The sequence below is a fragment of the Salvia hispanica genome, chromosome 5 (assembly GCF_029641045.1).
Source record: "Salvia hispanica isolate PSC_SH4W2 chromosome 5, Shi_PSC_v1, whole genome shotgun sequence".
In the NCBI taxonomy this organism is placed as follows: domain Eukaryota; kingdom Viridiplantae; phylum Streptophyta; class Magnoliopsida; order Lamiales; family Lamiaceae; genus Salvia; species Salvia hispanica.
Window position 1 is genome coordinate 28,517,403 of NC_142696.1, and position 25,545 is coordinate 28,542,947.

Here is a 25,545-nt window from a genome sequence, read left to right on the forward strand (position 1 = left end):
TTTAGATTCAGTTTGCTCATTTCTGATTTCGTTCATGTTGTTTTTCTTCTGAGTTTTTACGCAAATTGGTTGAAGAAGATGATGTCGCTGTTAGTTAGTACCAGAATTAGTTGTTTTGCCAGCTTTTCGTCCGTACTCTGCTTTTTCAGTCATGTCCCCACAGTCAGTTTGTTTCCCAGGTCTAGGTAATTAGAGTAGTTTCTTAGATCTTGTGATTGTTCGGTTAATTTTCGTGCATGCTTTTGCTGTTTCGCCTAGCTCTAGCTGTTAGCGTAGCAGTTTAAATTCCCAAGTTAAGTTTATTTTCCTCAATCCAAGAAAAATGCGTGGCAGCAGCCAACCCCAAAAATAAGTCCAAATCCTTGAACATGATTATTACGCATGCATCTCTGTGGGATCGATCCCTACTTCCCTATGCTAGGTTTAGTAAAGTGGTTGAGGGTTTTTGAAAGAGTGCTCTGTGTGTCCGACGACCAGGATTTTCGACGACCAACGAGTTCCTAGACCGCGTGATCTAGTGGATTTGCTGGACCAAGGGAACCTGTTATATTCTTTCTGTGCGCACAGCGTGTTTACCGACCATACCCGGTCTCCTTTCACACTCCGTTTTATGTTAATGAATTGTGAATCATGTTGAATCTGTTGGAGTATATTAGAATTTGTTGATAAGAATTCTATTGATGTCCATTTGGATGTATGTACTCGTATTCCAGATTTGCTTTGGATTAATAAATTGAGTTCATTCCTACGGTTGTCTTTTTGATGAAAGGCAAAAATATGCAGACATCACTTTGGTTATTGTTTGATTATTCATGGTTTAATTTTGTTATCTTATTTGATGAGTTGTATACATATGGTCGCTAAATATATATGGAATGATTTTTTGTTACAGAATTGAATTCCTTCGTGTTCGTATTCATGGGGAATTCATTGTGGTGAATAATTTACATACTATTTGATTTTGATGATGAATTGTTTTATCAATTCTTGATTATATTGTGTCCGCCGAGAATGATTTGAGAAGTATAATTCATGTTTATGTGCGTGAGATAATTAGGTATACATATACGCATATGGTGAATTGAGTTCTGAATTATGGTTTAGCATGGATTTTCTTTTATTTATGAAAAGAAATATTTGGATTTCCGCTCCTGTTTTTTTATGTGAATCCATAAAGTTTAAACTGTGTTTTGTGGATTTATTTGGATGATCAATTCGGAATGAAACGGTTGTTTCACAATTATGGTAATAAATTGAATTAATTATTCAATTTAATGTGTTTTATGTGGTATTAAATTGTGAATTAATTATTCAATTTAATTGTATTAAGTACAATTAAATTGTGAATTAATGATTCAATTTAATGTGTTTTAAGTACATGAATTAATGATTCAATTTAATTGTATTAAGTACAATTAAATTGTGAATTAATTATTCAATTTAATGTGATTTATGTGTGTTTACTTTCGTAACGTCTTTACATTGAATAATTAATTCACATAAAGTATTTCAATTAATTGGCTAATTAATTGGGAATTAAGAATTCTTTGAGAATTAATTAAAGTTTTGAATTCAAATTTTAGGATGCATCTCATGTTCCTTCATTGATGTGTGTGTATTTTAATGCGAATATTAGTCGGCCCACATGAAGATTAATATTTGGCACGAGATGCACACATACCTTTAGTGATAAACACGTGACAATTATTCAATTTTCGTGTAAGTAATGTGTGATACCCACAGGTGGACACTGCTTAACATGATCTTATTGTTAGTGTTTGATCACTGTAAAGAGGCTACCGCTTACAAATTCACATTACTGTCAAAGGACATATTGTGAATGTTGTACTCAGTACCTTGATATATTTTACTAATGTTCAAAATATTAGTCGAAATAAGACGTTGCAGCAGTAACCTCTCTTGTCTAGACTTCTTTACTGTGAATGTTAGGATGGTAAGTGTGTGTGTTTTTTAATGCGGATATTAGTCGGCCCACAGGAAGATTAATATTTGGCACGAGATACACACATACTTGTGGTGATAAATATGTGATGATTATCCAGTTTTCGTGTGAGTAAATGTGATGCCCACATGTGGACATTACTTGACATGATCTTATTGTCAGTGTTTGATTACTGCAAAAGGTTACCACTTGTAAGTTCATATTACTGTCCACAGACTTGATTTGAATGTTGTGCCGGTACCTTGAGATGTTACCATTTTATTTGAATTTTATGATGTGAGCATGACGATTAATTTGGTTTTGTTCTCTATTCAATTATAATGTCGGCTTCGACAGTTTCTTCCAACACGAACAATATGCTAGTGTTGAATGAGTCAAATTTTAAGAATTGAAAAGATTATATTTTTATTGCTCTGGGTTGCATGGATCTGGATTACGCGCTAAGAATTGAGCAACCTACTTCTCCTACGGACGTTATTACTTCTTATAAAAGGAGAAACTACGAGAAGTAGGAATACTCGAATCGTGTAAGTCTACTGATCATTGGGTTTAGCATCCAAAAGCCTTTCGAGGCACTGCATTTGAGTATATCACTAAGGCCAGTGAATACCTTGCCAAAATTAAGGAACGTTTGCGAAAAACGATAAGGTTGAGACAAGCATGCTTGATCTCAATAAAGTATATAAGAGCAAGGGCAACATAAGTGAGTACATTATGCAAATGTCTTACGTTGCTTCACTTAAGCTTGAATTCTAAAGACTTGTTTGTGCATTTGGTGTTGCACATTTGGTCATTATCTCAAGATATAATCTAAAGGGTATTAAGAAAAAGTGTGTGGAGAATGTTGTTAAGAATAAGGGTTCATCACAAAAGAAACAACATAAGGATAATGATAGTTGTTTCTTTGTGGTAGACATGGATATTAAAAGGAGAATTGTAAATATCACGCATGGCGTGCAAAGGAAGTTATAATTCTTGTTTTGGTCTGTTCTGAAGTTAATTTGGCATTAGTCCCTAATGATATTTAGTGGGTAGATTTTGGTGCTACTACTCACATAAGGTTATCAATGCAATGTTGTCTGAGCTGCCGAAAGTCAACTGATGGTGAAAGATACATCTAAGTGTGATATGACAAATCGGTGGAAGTATAAGCTATTGGGCATATAGATTGTCATTAAAGACTGGAAATTTTCGATGTTGAAAGATACTTTATTGTACTGTCTTTTAGACAAAATTTGGTTTCTATTTCTGCTTTGGACAAATTTGGTTTATCTTGTTCATTCAAAAATATTAAGTTTCTTCCTTCAAATAATTCCAGTATTGTGGGCACTGTTTGCTTAAGTGCACATGACATGACAATCTTTACATGCTTAATTATGTACTTCATATTCAGAAGCTTTACATGTTGAATCAAAAGGATTAAACGAAAATTAAGTAATGAAAATTCGGTAATTTATGGCAGAAGTGTTTGGGTCATATCTCAAAATAAAGGATTGTGAGACTTGTGTCAGATGTTATATTGAATACACTTATCTATTCAGAACTGATTTGTGTGTTCAATGCATCGAAGGAAAGCAGACCAAACATAAGAAATTAGGTACCAACAAAACTATACGTTTTAGAATTGATATATACGGAAATTTGTGGTTCATTCCCTTCGGTTTTTGGAGTGTTCAACAATATTTTATATCAATCATAGACGACTGTTCTCATTATGGGTACCTATATTTAATACATCAAAAGTCTGAGGTTCTAAGACTAGTTCAAAATATTCAGGGCTGATGTAGAGTTCTAACTCAACAAAGGCATTAAGAAAGTCAAATCTGACTGTAGTGGTGAATACTACGACAGAAATGATTGCTTAGGTGAACAATGTCAAAGACCGTTTGCCCTCTATTTGGAAGAGAGTGAGATCGTCCTTTAGTACACCATGCCGGGATCGCCTAGCATGAGTGGTGTAGCTGAAAGACGAAATAAAACTCTTACAGATATATAAAGGAATATGATTTCTCGTTCTTCCTTGTTACATTCACTTTGGGGAGAGGCATTAAAGATTGTAGCATATATTCTCACTTTGGTCATCCAGAAGAATTTAGGGGTTCTTTAAATTTTATGATCCCACAAAAGGAACTAATTTGGGGACGAGAAATATAGTATCCCTTGAGGATGTTGAGTTTGGGGGGAAGAATGTAATAATGGACATTACTTTTGAGGAGGAGTCTGCTTTGACACCTAATACTGCTTCTGACAATGTTCAGGGATCAATTCATACCATTGAAGAAGAAGCAGATCAAGAACCTTAGTATGGTAATGTTGTAAACATTCAATCTCATGTTGATGAGATCATCTAAAATCAACCTCAACAACCTCTACCAAGACTCTTGTCAATGGTACCACAGATTTTATGAAGTAGTTCTTTCATTTGGATTCAGAAAGAATGTCATTAATGGTTGTGCGTATCACAAGTTCAGTGGGGGCAAATGCATCTTATATTTATTGTCATTAATAATAAGGAAATGGTGCACAACACCAAGAATTTTCTCTCAAAGAAATTTGAGATGAAAGATCTTGGGGAAGCCTCTTTTGTATTTAGAATCGAAAGAAATTATTTTCGATTGTCACAAAATGGATATAGTGAAAAAGTACTTAAAGTATTTGAGATGCATAATTGCAAGTATAGAAATACCTCTAAGACTAAGGGAGACAAACCTAGTCTCATTCAGTGCCCTAAGTTAAATCTTGAGATTTAGAAAATGCAGAAGATTCCATATGCTTTGGCGACTGGGAGCCTAATGTGTGCTCAAGTATGTATTAGACCCAATTTGGTTTATATTGTTAATATGTTGGGCAGATATCTCAGTAATCCGGTATGGATCATTAAGAAGCATTACATGCTCATATACAGAAAAATTAGATCATTTGGAATTGGAGAGATCATTAGGCATTCACTGATTCTGATTTTGTTAGATGCCAATATAGTAAAAGATCCATTTTTAAGTTACGTATGTCTGTTGGTTGTAGAGCCATTTCGTGGAGAAGTGCTGAGCAAACACTTGTAGCTACTTCTGCCATGACAACATAATTCGTAACTTATTTTGGGGCATCTAGTAAAAGAATATGACTACAAAAATTTTGTCACGAGGCTGCATATTGTTAAAGTATTGAAAGACCACTTAAGTTATGTTGTGACAATAACTTTGCGGTATTATATTCTAAAACATCAGGAGCTTCCTGGTTGTTAAATAAAGGGTTCGGGATGGACAAATACATATAGAGCATAAGGAAACGGATTTAATGATGAAAAATCCGTTCATTACCGGACTATCACCCAAGCTCTTTCATGGGCATGTAGCCCAAATGGGTGTTATGTTGTTTAAGGGTACTTCCGTCCAGTGGAAGTAGTTTTGGTTGTTGCTCTATATTGTTTTTTGAACATGAAGTTATAAAATCATGTTATTCTCTGCAGAAACGACGTGTTGTGTTTTGTCTATTACTTTTGTAATTTGGTTTTGGTTTGATCTCACTAAGGATTTGGGAGGACCAGTTGGAAATAGACATGTATGATCAGCTTGCATGAAATTTCCATGCTACACTCCATAATTGATCTGTTGTTGATTATGTTTGCATATGTGATTACTGATGGGTTTAATCATGAAAAAATATGGTGACTGCCTCTTTAGTCCTATGCCGATATGGTTGATAATAAGATTGTTTGGAAATACATTATGTGATAGCATATTGAGCGCTCATTCGGTTTGTACACATTTATCCGATGTCATGTGTTGCCCAAGTGGGAGATTGTTAGAAATTTGGGCTTCCACATGACTAATTTAATGTGTATGGCTATCTTTCAGTTGTCTAATATAAAGTGATTCAATAAAGATTAAAGTTTTAACTAAAGTGTATTTATTTGTTATGGAAATAAGTGTAGATACCAATTTGTGATTTTCTATTTGTTGAGGGACCAAATAGAAAATAAAGGAACTTATGATTTCTATAAATATAAGTTATGGTTATGGTCCCCAGACGTCAGAAGAATTGTTCAATATCTCTGTACTCCCTCTACAGACTATTGCGAAGAACGTCTCTGATCGTTTGGAAGATCCATAGCCGCTGCAAAGCAATTTCGCTGTTGTATTCTAGATGGATCAAGGTACACTTCCGCTTTATTGTTTGTGCTCATTCTCCATCGTTCTTGGTTAATCATCGTAGAGAGGTTTGTGTAATTGTTCACACAATTATTCCAACATCCCAATTTCAGTGAACTTTGAATTCTTTCTCTCGATACAAAACGCATCCCTCACTCTTCATTCTTCCCAAATTCGGTCACTTTCTCTCTTCTTCTCACGTTTTCAAATCACAGCCCTCACCCTCCTTCTCTCTTCTCGCGACAACATACTAACGTAGAAGTTGTCGCCTCTGTTGCTCGCTCTTTCTCCATGATGATTCACCAAAGGATATAGATAAGTTCTTCCTCACTTATTCTATTTCCGCTAGTTCATTGATTGGAGCTTGATAAAGTTTTAGGTAATTGGCTGCTTGCTGGTTAGATAACAAGATGGTCTGCCGTCTAATGTTGTAGACACACAGGTTTTGATTGTGGTATGTGCACTTAAATTGTAACTAGTGGAAAAGTTGCCAAGGAGTGAATGGAATGGCATATTGGAGATGAACAATATGTTTGGGCTACAAGGATAAATACTATTGGGCTCACAAGAAACTTAAATTGCTTTTAATTGGTCTAAAATTAATCAGCCACTTAGGACTCAAATGAATTAAATTGGTTAAAAAAGGCTTCTCAGATAAATGAGCTCAAAAAAAAAAAAAAAATAGAATTCTTCTTTATCGGCCCCAAAAGTCAAAAACTCTTTTAAACCTTGAAAAAAAATAAGAATTAAATAAAAATATTTCGACTTAAGATTTGATGTACTTTGAGAATAGCAATAAAGATAGAAAAAGTCGGGGTATTACAGTTACTACGCGACAAGGGCCGCTACTAGTACTATTACTGTCCCATAAAAATAGGGAGACTTTCCTTTTCCGTCTGTCCAATGAAATAGCTCATTTTCATTTATGGAAATTCTTCCCAACTCATTACTTATATACATCAATTTATATAAAACTTATATCACTAGGGTCCACCATATACTCTAATAATAATTTGGATCTCATTATCAACTACCAACACTACTTTAATTACCATTCTTCTCCTTTCTCTTACTTTACCAATTATACATTAATTCTCGTATCATTCCAAATATCCCTATTTTTATAGGACAGAGGGAGTACTTGTTTTTTAATGTTATTTTTTAAAATAATAATAATTAATAAAAAAAAACACCCATATTTAAAAATGAGATATTGGCGTCTAATACCACGATACATTTCAAAAGTTTGTAGTTTTTCATGAACTTTGAACTTGACATATAATATCTCGAATTTAAATAGTTGTTGATTTTTTTTTCCACGGATGACAAAATCCAACTACATTAAAATGAGATGGATAATCATATATGACTTTTAGGAACTTTGTAATCACATCACTATCATTTTCTAGTGGTAATCATATACATAATGTAATGACAAATGAAACGACAAATGAAACGTAACCAGATTTTGTTGCTGATGGGAAAAATTCAACCACTATTTAAATTCATAATATTTTATGATAAATTTAAAATTTATAAAAATAACAATTTTTTTAAAAAATTTATAATATTAGACCAATATCTCTTTAAAAATAAATTAATGATGTACCGTTTTTAGCTTAGATAAACTATTTATTTATTTGCTATGTTTACGTTGGTATTCCATTTCTAGTCATAATTATTTAGAGAGGAAAGAACTTCAACATTTCGTTACTTCATCTAATATAATTGAGGGTATTTTTATAAATAATTACTCCTAAATCAATTTTAAAAATAATTTCAAAGTGCGTAGTCGTCAATCAATATTCAGAGAGTAAGAAAAGATTTTTAAAAATAGCGAATACTTACAGTAAAATTGTATACATTTATTCCTCTATGCTTAATTAGAGCATACACAGTAGATGGAATTAGGGCTCGTTTGGTAGCTATGTCATGTTTCGACTAGACATGATACCATTTTGATAGTAATCATAGTTTCAAATAATTAATTTATATATATTGGGTGTTTGGTAGATTAAGATAATTTTGAGTTATCTTATTGTAGTGTTTGGTACAATAAGTCACAGGCAAGGATTAAAATTATGATTGCCAAAACTATCCTCATTAATTTAAGTAAATTACTAAACTAGTATAGCATCAGTAGTAAGGTCCAGCTCCTCTGTTTTGTTGACAGCATCACCAGCATTTTCACTACCAGAAGATGAATAAGTTAATCCCAGGTCTCTAGTACTTTTATCACGCTCCTCATCACTTTCCTCATTCTCTCATTGATTAATTTTTTCCTTAGAGGATGGGAGAATTGATTCATTTTTTCCTTCTGCCATTGTTAATCTCAGGTAGTAAGTCTGGAGAGGAAATAATTGGTCCTCTCCCCATTGACTGCACACTGTCATCCATTTTACCACCCCTTATTGGTTGTTTCCCTAGTTCCCTTTCCGAGATTAACTCCTTCTGTCCGCTTGAGTATGTCCACTTGGGTATCTTCCAGAGCTTGACTGGCTATGAGCAGACTTTAACTCATCATCTAGTTCGTAACCCCTTTGCTTTCTGCCTCCTCCAGATAAAGCAATCGAGACCATTATTTCTCTTCCACCAACCAGTGATAACCCATTGTGTCTGCAACGTTTTTCCAGTTCACTAAGGGGCAAACTCAATAAGCAATCGGGCGACCATTATTTCTCTCCTGCCGTCGGGAGAGATGTAGTCACCAGAAGTTTTCGAGTCGCCTGAAGGTTTCGAGTCGCCGGAAGAATTCAAGTCGCCGGAAGAAATGGAGGGAGGCAGATTGAGAGAATTTAGGAAGAACTCTAGCTATTGTTGTGAAGAAGCGAACTGTGTCTGCATTCTTTTTGGTTTTTGGTTTAGGGTTAGATATTTTGATGGGTATAATTGTATTTTGCTAAATTAACTAGGCTTCCATGATAAATAACATAGGATTTTGGGTAGTTACAAATATGATTAAAACATAGGATTTTGGTTGGGCTTTGTGCGGGCCGGATACAAAACACGGGCTACTATGTTTGGTAACATGACTACAAAACACACAAATAAACTCTGATTACTCTCTTATCTAAGCGAAACATAGCTACCAAACGTAGCCTTAGGGTTTGATGCCCGCTTCGTTATGATTGGCAGGCGATGTTTGTCGGCCCGTAGGGTCGTTGCCGTGACGGGCTATGAGAAGGCCGCGGTGATGCATATTGCGAGTTAACGAGTCGCAACGAGAAGGGGGTGCGTAAGGTTTCTCAAATTTTTAAAATCTCAAATCTATGTCGATACTTATATAAAAGGACAGATTTCTAAAAATTTACAAAAATGTAATCCGAGCCATTTTTGGCAAGAAAACATACTCCCTCCGTTCCAAGGAAGATGATCCCTTTCTTGGGCGGCATGAGATTTTATGCAGCTTTATTTTGTGCGTTAAATGGAGAGAGTAAAGTAAGAGAGATGAAATAAAGTAGAGATAAATGAATTCCCAAATTTAATAATGAGTCATCTTGGTTGGAAAAAAAAGAAAAGAAAGAGGGACATCTTCAGTGAGACGGAGGGAGTACATTTTTTTATACATATATATTATATTTCCTCCGTCTTAGAAAAGTATAAAAATATGAACATTTGGTTTAACATGAGTTCTATTGTATAATTGGTAATGTAAAAGAGAGATACAAGTAGTGTTACTGGATAGTGGGCTCTACATAATTAGTAGTATAGTGCACTGATATAAGTTGTAAATAAAATGATGTGTATGAGTAATGTGTTGTTTAACTATTCTAAAATTAGAAATTTCATACTTTTAAAGATGAATTAAAAAGTAAATAGTTTATACTACTTTTTAGGGTCGGAGAGAGAGTTATTGAAGATTGTGCGGGAAAATTATAAATATTTTTATTTATGTAATTTAGTGTCATGGTTTTTTCTAATTACCATGTGGCACTTAACGTTTCACTTTTTTTAGGCTAATGAACAAAAGTTAAAAGAATGTGTTACAGTAGACTCGAATCGAAAACCTTTGATTTCATAATTTAACATTTTGATTTTAGATATTAACTACACTAGACCTTTGATATTGAACAGAAGACATTTGCATTTTATTTACTTTTGAACATGGTGAGATAAGAGTTAGATAAGAATATTTTAGGAGTTGTTGGTCAATGTAGCTATTGGAGAGATAAATGGAGAGAAAATATTAAATGGAGAGAAAATATTAAAATATTTTAGGTGAGTGAAAATATTAAATGGAGAGGAAAAAAAGAGTTGAATATTTAATTGGAGAGAACAAAAGTTGTTGAATGTATTAATTGAAGAAAAAAAAATGGTTGGGTGTATCAATTGGAGTAAAAAAGTTACCAAAAATAGAAATGTGTTATCATGACTGAGACAAACTTAAAAGGAAAATGTGTCATCTTCGTTGGGACTGAGAGATCATTATAATGGGAAAAAGTATTGCATGTGCACTCACAATCCATTATAAAACTAATATAAAAAGGGTCTCACTTTCCACTTACTTTTTCCTTTTACTTTTCTTTACAAAATCAAACAATTTTTTAAAGAGTAGTGATTTAGAGACATAATATCTCTAAGCCATAATACCCCTATGTCACTTTTCCATAATCTTATTTAAATATGTACTAGTATACCCTTACTTTAGATAAAAGGAAAATAACTACTCCCTCTGTCCCATTAGAAATGAAACGTTTTCCTTTTTAGTTTGTCCCATTAAAAATGAAACGTTTCATAAAATGGAAACATACCTATCTCTACTTTTTCATCTCTCTTACTTTACTCTCTCTTCATTAACTCACAAAACAACACTACATAAAAACTTGTGCCGATTCCTAAATATTGCATATTTAATGGGACGGAGGGAGTACTTATTAAGAAAGGAAAGCTAATCAAATTAACTATCTATATCTAATTAATACATGGTAAGTACTATCAATTAAGATTCACATTTTTTAGTCAAAATTTTAACCAATTCTCAACTATTTTCGCTACTCAATGAGTATTTATATATAACTATTTTATTATTAAATAATTCTTAAAATTCTAAACAACTAAACTTAATTTATAAAAATAAAAAGTAAATTATAATTATAATAGTCATTGTCATCTAATTATTTTATTATCAAATAGTTATAAAATTTGTAAGTTATAAAAAATAATTTATGTCTAATATTAAATAAATTAAAATGAGATTAAATAGTAATATTTAAATTTTAAGTTATATAAATGATTATATATATTTAGTGCTATCATTCAAAAAAAATAGTCTTTCAAATTAAATTATTTTATTAGTCATAAATAATCATTTAAATTATAAGTTATGGAAACAACTACCTGTATTTACACTCAATTTCTTAGTATTATCATTCATCGAAATAATAAATTTGCATTCAAATTTCTTAGTATTATCATTTAAAAGCTATTAAATTTTTAAGTTGTTTAAATAGCGACATGTATATACCAAGATATAGTGAACCGAGCGAAGAGTTATAATATTTTATACTAGAAAAAAGAGAATATAACTCAAATAGTAAATATATGAGTTAAAAACATGTGATTATTTTCTTATAGATGTTCGATTATAGCATTCTAAATATTAAGATATAAATAAATTAAATTTTTAACGTAAAGAATTAAAATCATATCCAGAAACTCAATCAGTATGATTATTATATACTATGTATCAAATTTTAATTTATTGCATAATATAGTAAATAATCTTATAACTCTAATAATTTATAAAGAAAAAGAGAAAACATTAACTCTATATTTTTAGAATATTAAATAGATGAATTAAGAATATGTAATTTTTTTTATTAAGTATGTGATTATTTTTATTGAAACGGTACAATTTAAAACAGTATACCCAATTAGTATTAACACATATAGAAGTGAATTGATTTAAGAACTCTAATATTTTATTAAGTAAAACAGAAAATATAATTCACAGGTCTTTAACATATTAAAGTGGTGAGTTCAGAACGTGTAAATATTTTTTGATTAAGGCTCAAATTTAATGTTCCAAATTTTAAGAATATAAAGAAAATAAAAAATTAATATTAATATTATTAAATTTTTTAAAATCAAAATATTAAACTCAATTAGTATTAATACATTATATATCAAATTTGAATGCATACCATGTTATCGTAAATTGAGCTAAAAGCTTTAATACTCCTTATAAAGAATCTTCTAAATAAAAAAGTGATAAAATCAAATTTATCAATATTAAAAATTACAGTTTGATTATAAAATAATTATTTTTAACCATAGTAATCTAATTCTTTACCATTTATAAAATAAGATAACAAATATTAATACTTTGTAGAGCTAATTATTTTATTAAATTGTTTAAATTAAAATTTTTAAAAATTAATTTGATAAGAAATCTGTTATACGGTTCATTTTCTAATAAAATATATTATTATTTCATTAGGTAAATAAATGTACACTAAATATATAAATTCAATGAAATACAATATTTTATTATTTTAAACATGTGTCCTTAAGTAAATGGAATAAGATATAAAAAAACTGACATCACAAATACGAGGATCGGATGCTAATAAAATTGTAATCGCATAATTAGTGTGCAATGTCGTTAAATAAGTCTATTTAATGAATACTTTAATATAAAGGGTAAAAAAGTAAATAAATATAACATGAATTTAAATAAAAATCTAAAACAATCTAAAATGATTATTTTAACCTCATTATGGCATTATGACTTGGAGACATTATGTCTCTAAAACATTTTTCTTTTTTGAAACTCGTAAAGTTGCGATGAATTAAAATGACTCTTTAAATAATGGAAGGATGGATTATCATTGATCGCAAGCTCTAAAAATGACAAAATATTAACTATACAACTACTAATGTTTTCGATTTGATGAAATTTAATCAATGCGTGAGATTTCACATTCCATAGATGTAGACCATTTATTTCATTACCATTACTACTAACAGAACAGCTGCTTGTTATAATAACGATTACAACTAGAAAGGACTCTTAACCTGGTAGGTTATTCCTTGTCTATTTCATACTAGTATCCAAATTCCAAGGCAAGATTCAGAGATGATGAGCCGATACACCTTGAAGGCTAGCAAGATCGTAGAAGGCACCCTTCTTGCTCTTAAGTTGGCTATACGTCCCACGCTCCACCACTTTCCCCTCCGAAACATAAGCAATAGAATCCAAGTTCTTGATTGTGTTGAGGCGGTGCGCCACCACCACCGTCGTCCTCCCTACCATCACCCTGTCCAGCGCCTCCTGCACCAGCTGCTCTGACTGCACGTCCAGCGCGCTGGTCGCCTCATCCAGCAGCAGCACCGTTGGGTCACGGATGATGGCTCTGGCTATGGCGATCCTCTGCTTCTGCCCTCCCGATAGCTGCACCCCTCTTTCTCCGCATTCCGTGTCGTACCCCTTCTTCAGCCCACTGCGTGTTTACTATTAGTTCATTCACATAAATGAATTGCTTAATACTTTTGACGTGCCAAGTTAGTTGAGTCATTTCATTTTTTTTAACAAAAAAATTATTTTAACACATTAACTTTTTAAATCACGTGTCCAAAAGAAATGCCCCAATTACTGTAGGACGCAGGGAGTAATATTGAACGCTTTCTTACCAGATGAATTCATGTGCATTGGCCGCTCTCGCGGCCTCCACCACCTCATTCTCGGACGCATCGGGCTTCCCAAAAACTATGTTGTCGCGGATGCTGCCGGAATAGATGACTGGCTCCTGGCTGACGAGGGCCATGTGTTTCCGGTACCACTCCACGTCGAACAGCCTTATGTCAACACCGTCCACCTTAACCGAGCCACGGTCGACGTCGTAGAATCTCTGGATAAGGGCTATAACGGTCGACTTCCCACATCCACTCTTTCCTACTAGCCCGACGCTCGTCCCTGCCTTAACTTCCAAGCTGAAATCCCGCAGCACCTGCGCCTCCGGCCGCGCTGGATACGTGAAATCCACCCTCTTCACCTCTATGTCGCCGCTCATCTTCCCTCCTTTTCCGTCTCCGCCCTGTTCCAAAAACCAAATCCAATAACTGATCGATCAATTGAATACTGAATACATATAAAAAAAAGAACAAATTAGTTAGTCACAATTACATTATAGGATCCGGAGATTGGTGATTGTCGATCTAAGATTGCGAAAATGGAAGCTAACGCCGCGGATCCTTTGACGAGATCGGAAGTCATGCTGCCGGCTTCCGCCACAACTTTTCCGGTGCTCACCAAAATGAAAAAAGTCCGGAACACGTCTCCGGCCGATATCTCTCCTCTGTTAACCAGCGTGCCGCCGTACCAGAAATCGAGAGCCCAGCAGATGAAAGTGAGGCCTTGAGCCGACCCGATCCCGACTCCCGCCAGCCACGACTTCTTCCTCGCCTCCTTCCTCGGCGCGTCTTGAGCCTGGTCGAATATCTCAAGCACTTTCCCTATGCTCCCGAACGAGGTCACGATTCTGTGGTTGTAAACTGCCTCCGCGGCGATCTGAGTGCTCTGATTCTGCGCCTTGACGAAGTTGGCTGTGATGGTGGAGAGTATGATTTTTCTTATGTAGAAGCAGAAGATGGTGAGAGGCTGCACTGCGATCATGACAAGAGCCAGCTTCCAAGCTATGATTAGCCCCATCACCATTGCGGTGGTGACGGCCGAGGCCGTCTGGATCAGCAGGGACAATCTGTCTGCCACCAGGGATTTGACCATGTATGCCTCGTTGGAGAGTCTCGAGCAGAGAGCTGCGCTGGAGTTGCGGTCCTCGTCGAACCAGGCGGCCTCGAATGTGAGGATCTTCTCGAGTATCTTGAGGCGGATCCGCCTCGTGAGGCACTCGCCCATGTAGGCGAAGTTGTAGTGCTGGCAGAGGTTCAGGGTGATGGAGGCGAGGCAGAGGGAGCTGAATATGAGGGCGTATCTCTCGATGCGGGTTTGCATCTCTGCGTGGCTCGGGGCGAAGAAGGCTGAGATCATGCCGCCTATTGTTAGCGCGTAGATTGGCTGCACGGTGCCGAATAACACAGCTGAGATGCTGCCGATCAGGCCTTGTTTCCATTCCGGGGAGTTTAGTGAAAGTAGGCGGCGGAATGAGGGCGGAGGGGAAGCATCTGGTGGTGGTGGTGGTGGTCGAAAGGAAATGATTGATAGAGGTGAAGCAGGGCTTGATCCTATTGTGCTCTTTCTTCCGGTGCTGCTCCTGGCAGCGGAGGACGCCTCGAGGTTTTGCTCTTGGTCTAAGACGCTCATTTGCCTCTGAAGTTTGGCTAATCTTGCGTAGTTGCCGTTGGCGTCGATGAGCTCGTTGTGTGTGCCGGTCTCAGCTATACTACCATTAACCACTACAGCAATCAAATCTGCGTTCTTTATTGTGGAGAGCTTGTGTGCTACCACCTAAATTATGAATTTATACATAGACAAAAATTAAGACTCCTATATAAATGTATGTACAAGTACAAGTAATGCTAGTATTGAGAGAAAGATATAATTACTAGTGTTGTTCTGCCCATTGAGGCTTGATCGAGTGCGTTCTGCACGAGCTTCTCGGATTCAGAGTCGAGTGCGCTGGTGGCTTCGTCTAGAAGAAGCATGACGGGGTTTCTGATGGTGGCCCTAGCAATCGCAATCCTTTGCTTCTGCCCACCCGATAGCAATGCTCCTCTCTCCCCAATCTGTTATGTACATCCAATTATGTCAATAAATAGTACTTCTGCTGTTCCCTTGTTAATTGCATCATTTCTTTTTTTAACTCGTTTTGAGAAAATGATAATAAATAATTAAATAGGAAATAGTTAAAGTGGAGAAGTAGCAACTAAGTATATACTGACCTTAGTCTCGTATCCTTGGGGAAGCTGGCTGATGAAATTATGAGCATTGGCAGCCATGGCTGCGGCAATCACATCATCCATGGTTGCATCCAGTTTCCCAAACATGATATTTTCCTTCACTGATGTTCCAAACAGTGCGTGTTCTTGGCTAACCAGCCCCATTTTCTGTCTAAGCCATTTCAAGTGTAGAGTTGTGATGTCGACCCCATCGACACGCACGGTTCCTCCGCTGGCATCGTAGAAGCGCTGCAATAATGCAATGGCAGTGGATTTCCCGCTTCCGCTTGCTCCGACGAGAGCTACTGTTTTTCCCGCTTCGATGCTGAGGTTGAAGTCGTTGAGCACGGGCGTGTCCGTGCGCGATGGGTACGAGAATCTCACGTGCTCGAATTCGATCTCTCCTCGTATCTTGTCTAGCACCACGCCCTTGCTGTCTTCGCCGTCGATATCCGGGACCCGGTCGATCCTCTCGAAGATTCTAGATGCTGCCACTGATGCTTCCGTCAAGTATTTCACTTCCGGCAGTGCAGATCCCAGCGAACTGCAATCCAATACCAGAATAAACATATATCTAATTAAAGGCTGTTGTGGAGAGATGTACGGCAGAGGATGCTGTCTCTCACATACCATTATTTAAATATATTAATTTCATTTTTTATAAAATAATGATGTGTCAGAGACAGACAGCATCCCTGTGCTTCTCTCCACAGCAGCGCATCCAAACCCGAATGGAAAAACAGTGAATGAGAAGTAGAGTGCTTACAGTCCACCCAAAACAAAGGAGAGTCCGGCGGCGTAAATTCTCCCACCACTCTCCCCTCTATACATGATGAGACGGCTGCCATACCACGCGAGCAGCGCCCATATCGCGAAAGAAAGCCCGGTGCTTCCAATAGCGAGCCCTTTCGCGATTCCCTGTCTGATCCCAAACATGTTTGCTCTGTCCAAAATGGAACCATACTTTTCAATGATGCTCCTCTCCGCCGTGAAAGAGTAGACAGTTTTAATAGAGCTCAGCGCCTGCCCCACCACCGAGTTTGCCTTCCCATGCTCTTTGAAGCTCTCCTTAGACAAATACACAAGGTATTTCCCGTAGATGAGGCCCGGTATGATCAAGAGAACGACCGTGGGGAAGGCAACCAGCGCCAGCCTCCACGAAAAGTACACGGAAAAGCCCAGCCCCGACACAAACACCGACATGTTCATCACAAATATCGGCACCTATATATATATATATATACATGGTCTTTTAGGATTATAATTATCTTAAATTGATAGCCGAAAACTATGTCAATAACCTACGTTATAAATGTCAACACGAAGACATTCTATGTCAATAATGTAGGTTGTTGATATAGTTATCAGTTATCAATTTAAGATAGTTATCAACTGATCATATCGCTATATATGTGTGGTAATTGTTGCTAGCTAGTTTAAAATTTAAGCTTATTAAAGAAATACCTTTTCGCTTAGGACCTCTTGAATGAGAGAGGTGTCTTTTGAGATGCTGTTTATGATCTCAGAGGTGGTTGCTTCTTGTGTGTCGAAGAATCCCACTTCTTGTCTCAGCACAGCCTCCAAATACTTGTACCTGATCTTCAAAACTTGCCTCTCACTTGTCTTGCTCCAGCAGTACCCTTCTGCATTCCAATTAAATCACTTAGGGTTTTGCAACTAAGTTCTATATGTTCCCGATTTTGTTGATTGATAAATGAATAGAAATTTAAAGTTCGCTTCACGGTGGATTCGAATCCGAGACCTTTAGCTTCAGGTATTAATCACTCCACCACTAGGTCAGGTCAACACACGCACACCGGTTTATTTTTTCTTTTATGTGTGTGTGCGCGCGCGCTTTTGTGTGGCTGTTTTAGTTCACAATCTCATGCATGAGTATGAAAGTATACATATTTGGGGGATTTAATATGGCCCAGAAAGAATTTCAATTTCGTTGATATATATGTCTCATAATTGTTCCCTTTAATTCTCCTTTTGGTTTCTTTTTCTTGTGTGTTGTGTGGCTGCTTTAATCAGTTCATAATCTCATGACTTGGATATAGGGGGGCAATTAATATGACCAAGAAAAAGGCATTGTCTATTAATTACACTTCTCATCAAAAAATTAAAATGAATGTAAAATTAAAGACATCGAGATTAGAGGAAATTACCCATAAATGCTACTACCATAACTGCCATCCCCAAGTAGACAAAGTATAAGCTACACTGTTATAAGAAGAATTCAATGAAAACATATGATTACAAAAGTAGTAATATAAGAAAGACAAAAGTAATCAATACATATATAAAGCACACTATATATATGCAAGAAAACTTATTAGTAAGTGTTAGTTAGAGATGAAAGCAAACCTTTTCAATCTCATCCAAGAAATTGGTATTATTCTGAGACGATTTGCCATAGCCCAAACTATTGAAAAGGCGGCTAACGTACACGAGCAAGCAGTTTGTCGACATTCCATCTCCAACAGCCCCAAATGTGCCCAACAACATGAGCAAAATGTCTAGCCAGTCAGCATATCTGAAAATGATGGTTAAGGATGGACTCTTCCTCATCTCCTTCTCCGCACCCATATCGTTCAACTTGGCTTCCTCCTTTTCTGGTGAATGCATTCCCAAATTTAGTGTGAGAGAAGCTAAGATTTTGATAGAAGGAATCACTAATTAATATGTAGTGTGCAACTTAAGAACCCTTGTTTTTCCTGTAAATGTGGTTGAGAGATTGTGTGATTAAATAAGCAAATATGAGCAAGAATGATACGAAATTGAGCCCTACATGATGACTACTCAAGATAATTAAAATATTATATTTGGAATCGTGGAAGTCACTTTCATTAGCACCAAAAACATAAAACTCTAATGTATAAGTAGGGTTCAAACAAAGTTGACCATGACCGCTGTCTTATTGCTCCCCCTTTTTGGATGTTCCTTTTTTTAAAAAAATTTCCTCATTTTTATCTTTTGCTTTTTGGCAATTGTGAAGTTGCTTTGATCAAGCTTTTTTGTTTACCTATTATTTAATCTTTTCAAAGTCGGTAAAGGGCATGCATTTACCGAAAAAGTCAGTTTTAATTTACAGTTCCTCAATCAATTTTCTGCTCATATTTCGTCATTTCGATTATAAATAAACCTATATTAAAATTTTGCATGCTAAAAGTGAAAGTTTTATCTAATCAACTTTAAGCACATTGGGGAGTCTACTCAACTTTAATCATTACAGTTAATAAACTGTAGCATTGGTGAATTAATAGTACTGGCTAAGTGAGTATAATAGTGAAAATGGATTTCTTTTTCACATAAATATGGATATAATTAACTATATTTGGTTTAAGACTTTTAGTACAATTGAGATGTGATTTCAAGGAGATTTTATTTCCTTTACAATGTAAACTCTATTAGATAGCATAGCACAGTAAATACATTGTTCAACTAAGTAAAACAGAGTAAAACCCTTTAGATTGCCCTAAACTAATTAAACCGATTATTATAATTTTTTAATTTAAAACCATTAGATGAAATGAAAAATGTATTAAGTGCAAGTAATTAAATAAGGACACGTCTCAAGGAGTATATTACTAATATTAGAGGCATATATATGTTGAAGATCTAGGTTAAGGGTAAACAAATTAAAATAAATTGGATATGATTGATAAATTACGGGTTTCACTCTTTTCCTCGTACTACACGTTGAGAGTCCAAATAAAACGTCTCTATTCATCTTGCATTCTTTTCCACACAAAAAGTTCTAAAGTTGTAAAAATGTGAATTGCATTTCCCCAATCCACTCATCATCGATATGATTTCTTTCGAACAACTTACTAATTAGCCGATCAGTATTCCTCGAATAATTTAGAGCTCTATATCCTACTCCTGTTTAATCAAATAAAAGTGCATTACTTATATATGTAGCTACCCCTTATAACTAACTGAACAACTGATAAAAATACTAGTTGTTTTAATAATAATAGTAGTGGTAATAATAATAATAATAATAATAATTATTATTATTATTATAATCATGATAATAATAGTAATAATTAGCATCTTCATTATTAATTGAGACGATAATTAGACAGTGCACAAAGATAGAATATCCAATTATGAAACGTGTCTAAATATTTGTATTAGGTTTCTGCTGGGAAATAGTATATTACTGTGATTCTGCATGTCCACTAATTTAATAAGTTAAATATCTTTATTGGTGCACTATGAATCAGAGGATATATTAGTGTGGCTAATAGTAGCTGCAAATCAGATTTTGCTGCTAACTAAATTGATAATTTAGTTATTGTTGGAATATTAGGAGAAAATTCTCCTTGCAGCATGATTAATGGGTTGGCAGCATATCTTTTTCTGATCTTACTTTTAAATAAAAAGTATTTTTAATGGTTGGGTCTCTCTTTTCTACACCTCCTAGCCTTTGTGCATTATTGCACTAATAAATTTTGTGGCCATACAGGAAAAGCAAGAAATATATCAATTTAAAGGGGGAAATAGATAGTTTTTTAGCCAAAATAAATAAATAAATCATTTACTACTATATCTTACTTGATTTCGCGTATCTTTTTAGAAGTATGGTCGACGTTTCTTTAGCTTGCAAAAATGAATCCTTCCTGAAAAAGGAAATCCAAAAGAAACAGAATTGATCAGATTATCGAGAATGAAAAAATAAAGTTTATTATAATGTATAAAAAGTAAGCGAATCAATTTCGGTTTGATTGGTGATATATTTTCTTAGTGCTACATTTGACATTTCCGATCAATGAACCCCTAATTTAAAACCATATATGTGGAGAAAAATACTAAGATTATAAAATAGCCATATTCACTTGAATCAAATTTACAATTCAGGGATTGATGCTAGCTAATTTCTTGACCCTATTAAAAATTACTCCAGCCATCTTATTCTGCTAAATAAAATATACTATAATAATTTAAATAATAAAAGATGTATATGACAAGACAAATAAATATTTTACAAGTTAGGACAGAAGTATTTTATAAAATTCAATTTATCCAAAAATAAAAAAACTCATCTTGGAAATGAAAAATAATTAATTCATCAAAAAAATTAACCTATTCATGGAAAAACTCAATCTATTTTTGTTACTTTTAAAATATTTTTGGCCTTAACACTACCATACTATGCCAAGGTTGGTAAAGGTCGGATTCATGGTTAAATTAAGTACGATAAACGAGTGTTTTTTGACACAATTGGGACTTCAATCAATTTAATGTAATGGAGTATCTTTTTCAAAGTACTACTATCATGAAGATAGAGTAATGATGAGAATTATCATCCTATCATTTTCTTTGAGATTAAAAGATCTTATGATAATTCAATATGGCACTTTGAAATGTGACTACGTGTATATTACTTATATAGCTCAATATATAGATAATAAAACAGTGGAGTACATCTTTGGTATATATTGTACTCACTCCGTCCGCGAATAGAAGTCCCGTTTTCTATTTTAATCCGTCCGCGAATAAGAGTCTCGGTTCACTTTTACCATAAATGGTAATAGGGTATCACCTTCACCTAACTCATTCCACTCCCATTTCATTTAAAACTAAGATATACAAGTGAGACACCTATTCTATTTTTCTTAATATTTCTTAAAATCCGTGCCGCTAAGGAATGAGACTCCTAATGGCGGACGGAAGGAGTATACTAAATGTGACTATTTAAATCCCATTGACATATAAACAAGGATTATACCTAATAGCGCAGAGTCAACAATTTCCCCTTTTAGATATGGGGATTTTCACTAATTGAGTGACGTTTATAAGTTTAGACAAAGATTGTGGTAGCATTTTTAATAAGTGTTCGGTGATAGGTTAAAATATTCACTATTATTAATGTTTTCGGTTTGATGCATATAAGCGCTTTTAACTCCAAACGTCTAATGTTGTTAATTGTTATCGAGGTCAGAATTTCATCGTTTATGGAAAGAGGAATATAATCTTTACAAAGGTATCGGATCTTTGGATTAGTAAAGCATAAACATAGTAGTGTCTTAGAAAATTTGCAGACTCTTTTCCAAAAGAATAATAAATAAAGGGACATTTCGTGACAAAAGCTATCTCGAAAATCAAATATAGGAAGAGCCCATTGAATATTTACAAGGAATATATATAATTATTTAATTGATGGGCACTAACTTAATAAGTATACCCTCAGCACCGTGGAAATGTATACTATACTAATTTTAGCTAGTTTAGTTTTGATTGAAGTTAAAACATATACATTAAACCTAGTTTAGATTTAAGTTTGTTAAATATCTTAAACCTTAGTCCCACAAACTTATATCAGATTCTCTGTCACTTGTATAAAGGCGGAGAACCCACCCTTTTTATGAATCAATTTCTAATATGGTATTAGAGTGAGCTCAAGTCGATGATGAATTTTATTTTTATCTCTTGTCTTTCCTATCCACGTGATGAAAGTTCGATGTGTCATACCGGGCCACACGTGCGGGGTCGTATTAAATATCTCAAATCTTGTCCCACATTTTAAGGGGGTGAGTGAACCATTTCGAATAGATTAAGTATAAACTCTAATTAGGTGAAATTAGTATACAATTTTTATTTTTTTAATAAAGTACAAAAAATGTGTAGTTTATAGGGGCACACTATGGCCAATAAGTGAAATTCTGTCAATAATAAAAGCAAATCTCAGCCTTTGAATCCTTAGATTGGATGGTCGTGATAATAATATCCGAACGACATTATTAGACTAAAAAAGATTATATTATTAGCTGAGCTACATTATTAGACTAAAACGCATTACATTATTAGGCGAGTTACATTATTACTCTAAAACGCATTACATTATTAGGCGAGTTACATTATTAGACTACACTATATCTACATTATTAGATGACAAGTGACATTAATCTAACGGTTACATCACAAGATCCAATGACTGAGATTTGCTTTGAATTTTGACAAAATTTCAGTTATTGATTTGCTTAGTTGCTAACTTTCTTAAGTTGCTAACCCTGCTAACTCATCAACGCAGTGTATTAAAAATGTCAACACTATGGCATTAAAATGTCAATCCATAATTTTGTTGACATTTCAATATATTGTGTAGACATTATGTGTTGATATTTTAATGTCATCGTGTTGACATTTTTAATATACTGCGTTGATGAATTAACAAAATTAGCAATTTAAAAAGTTAGCAATATAACGCACCCTTATATGCATAGCTCAGTTCTACCGTGACACGACAATTCATAACAACAATACCTGTCAATCACAAAATTTATGTAACAAGCTCGAACAAATGATGAAATAGGTGAACATACCTATTAGTGAGAATAATCACGCTCTATGCCCATTCTTGATCTTCCATTCATGCAGTACTAAATGAGACAACTTCTGGAGGTTTTATGAGAAAATATTGTGATCAAAATATGAGCAGCTAGCCAAAGAGCACGAAAACTCCATAGATTTATGACTCGTATATATACACGCAAAAGATACTAATGTATTAGACTTAGAAAATATATTCTTTGAAAAAAGTGCTATAGCAACGAATTTCGCACATTTAAAATGCCCGAGAAATTGCTAGTGGCTCTCCTATTAAGTCTTAGATGCCTAAACAAATTGCATCCAACTTTCAAATTCCCATCGTAGAACCTTATCTTTTATAATATATTCGATTAATTAATCCTCGTGGTTATATATGAACATTGCATTCGTAACTACCACCGACTACGGAAAAATGAAATCGTGATGAATTGAATTATATAATGTTTCAATCAATCGACAAGCTTTAGTGCTTTTTATTTCATAACAATTGATGTTATTAATATAATAATTACTGTACTAACTAATTTTGTGGCTCTAAGTTGTGAAAATCTTGCTAAACGACACACTCCATATAGTACCACGATTTATAGTTAAAAATTTGCTTATTAAATTAACATGTGATACAACGTGGTAATATCATTTTGTGGGCTGTTAGTATTTTATTCCTCTAATCCCCATTATCTAGCATAACTTTTAGATTAAAAAATAATCCCAGTTTGTTAGTGATCTCTCTTCTCAAAAAAGTGGTCAAAAAGTGTGACATGTATAGAACTTTAGTGCTAAAGAATGAAGCCCAGTTAATTACGAGTGTTGTGTGACATGTGCTATAGCCTAGCTATATGACAAGGGTTGTATATAATGTCCTAACACACAATTGATTTAATGCTTTTGTAACATCAAATTTAATTTAATAATCTATCTTGGATAATATTCAATTGATAAAAGCCGAATGAAATGGAAAGGTTTTTTACGCCCATAGTGTTATTCCACCATACATATTTGACTACATGACATAATTTTTGTGTTTGGAAAGCACTTTAATATATTTCTAACTTTCCAAGCGGTATATGTGATTCCTGTTGTGTTTCCGGATGTAATTCCTATTGCATATTTTAACATAGAATAATAGTTTCTAAATTAATCAAAATTGGCCACATTTTTACTCATCTTGGAAATGTTAGAAATGTGACAAAAAGCATGAACCCTTATGTATACTAACTATTACAATCAATTGAAAGAAACAATATAAATTGAGTTACAGAAATTACCAAGAAAAGAATAAAAATAATTAAGTATAAGTCATGTTGTGGAAAATTATCTTGTTGCAAGATAAATTATGTTATGACCGGTGCTCTTAGATTTGTATATTTCCCAAAAACTAAAACGATTTTCTCTAAGCATATATAAAAACACCCCAAATCCACTAGGGATTGACCGACTAACTTAATAGACTTCCAAGAACTTAGAGAATCAAACTTCTGAATAATTAAATTAGTGTATGCTTAAGCGAAAAATTGAACGTAAGAGAAGACTTACTTTGGAATAGTGTTGTGTGTTCCTCTCCTCCAAACTCATGTCCATTATAGGCTAAAGGGAGGACTTGAAGGCTTGGCTAACAAGACACTTCACAATGACATAATTGGTTACAAATAGTAAAATGCCCGACCTCAAGAAGAAGAAATGCCATAAGCTTGCTTCCCTTGCCCTCAGAAAATTTTCAATTCTATTCCTTTGAGCTACTTAAAAATGTAATCGCGACTTACCCCTTTGATTAATGAATTTGTCAAGTTATTTATTGACCTTACTTAGTCAGCTGATGGATATGTCATAACTTACCACAATACAAGCCATTATGTGTTCGACCTCTTGTTACTTGGCTAACAGTGTGCACATTGACTACTTCCAACAAAGGATATCTTTTTAGAGGTTTCTAAGCTACTCAGATTTTTCCACTACTTAATAGTACTACATCTATTCTTTAAAAACATCAACTATTTTCACTTTGGTCCGTCCCTTAAAATTATGCACTTTTTATTTTAGGAAACTTTTGAACAGCACTAACACTACTAATGTAACACCCCGGAATTTAGAACCCTAATTTTAGAGCCCTAGAATTAATTGTTGATGACGTGGAATCGAGAATGCTTTTATTTCATGAGATGAGTTTATATTGAAAGTTTGAAAAGTCAAACTATTTGATTTAATGATGTGGCATGTGATTGATTGAATTATGAGATTTATGTGATTAATTAATTTATA

General features: G+C 34.3%; 1 protein-coding gene across 4 annotated transcripts; it reads right to left on the reverse strand.

Annotated features, from left to right (window-relative positions):
- Window positions 1–12,920: 12,920 nt before the first annotated feature.
- On the reverse strand, window positions 12,921–23,405 carry LOC125186336 (putative ABC transporter B family member 8). Of its 4 annotated transcripts, none has more exons than XM_089059774.1 (11): window positions 23,280–23,405; window positions 20,512–20,576; window positions 18,316–18,563; window positions 18,117–18,171; window positions 17,413–17,591; window positions 16,715–17,172; window positions 15,952–16,492; window positions 15,616–15,795; window positions 14,237–15,517; window positions 13,744–14,147; window positions 12,921–13,553 (listed from the first exon to the last, which is right to left on the reverse strand). In XM_089059774.1, exons 3-11 carry the CDS (start codon window positions 18,535–18,537, stop codon window positions 13,184–13,186), a joined length of 3,690 nt encoding a protein of 1,229 aa, XP_088915900.1. In that variant the 5' UTR covers window positions 18,538–18,563; window positions 20,512–20,576; window positions 23,280–23,405; the 3' UTR covers window positions 12,921–13,183. The 4 variants fall into 4 exon arrangements, with proteins under 4 accessions (XP_088915900.1, XP_088915901.1, XP_047938642.2 ...); XM_089059775.1 differs by having other exon boundaries at window positions 16,715–17,016; window positions 18,316–18,665; XM_048082685.2 differs by having other exon boundaries at window positions 18,316–18,665.
- Window positions 23,406–25,545: the final 2,140 nt, after the last annotated feature.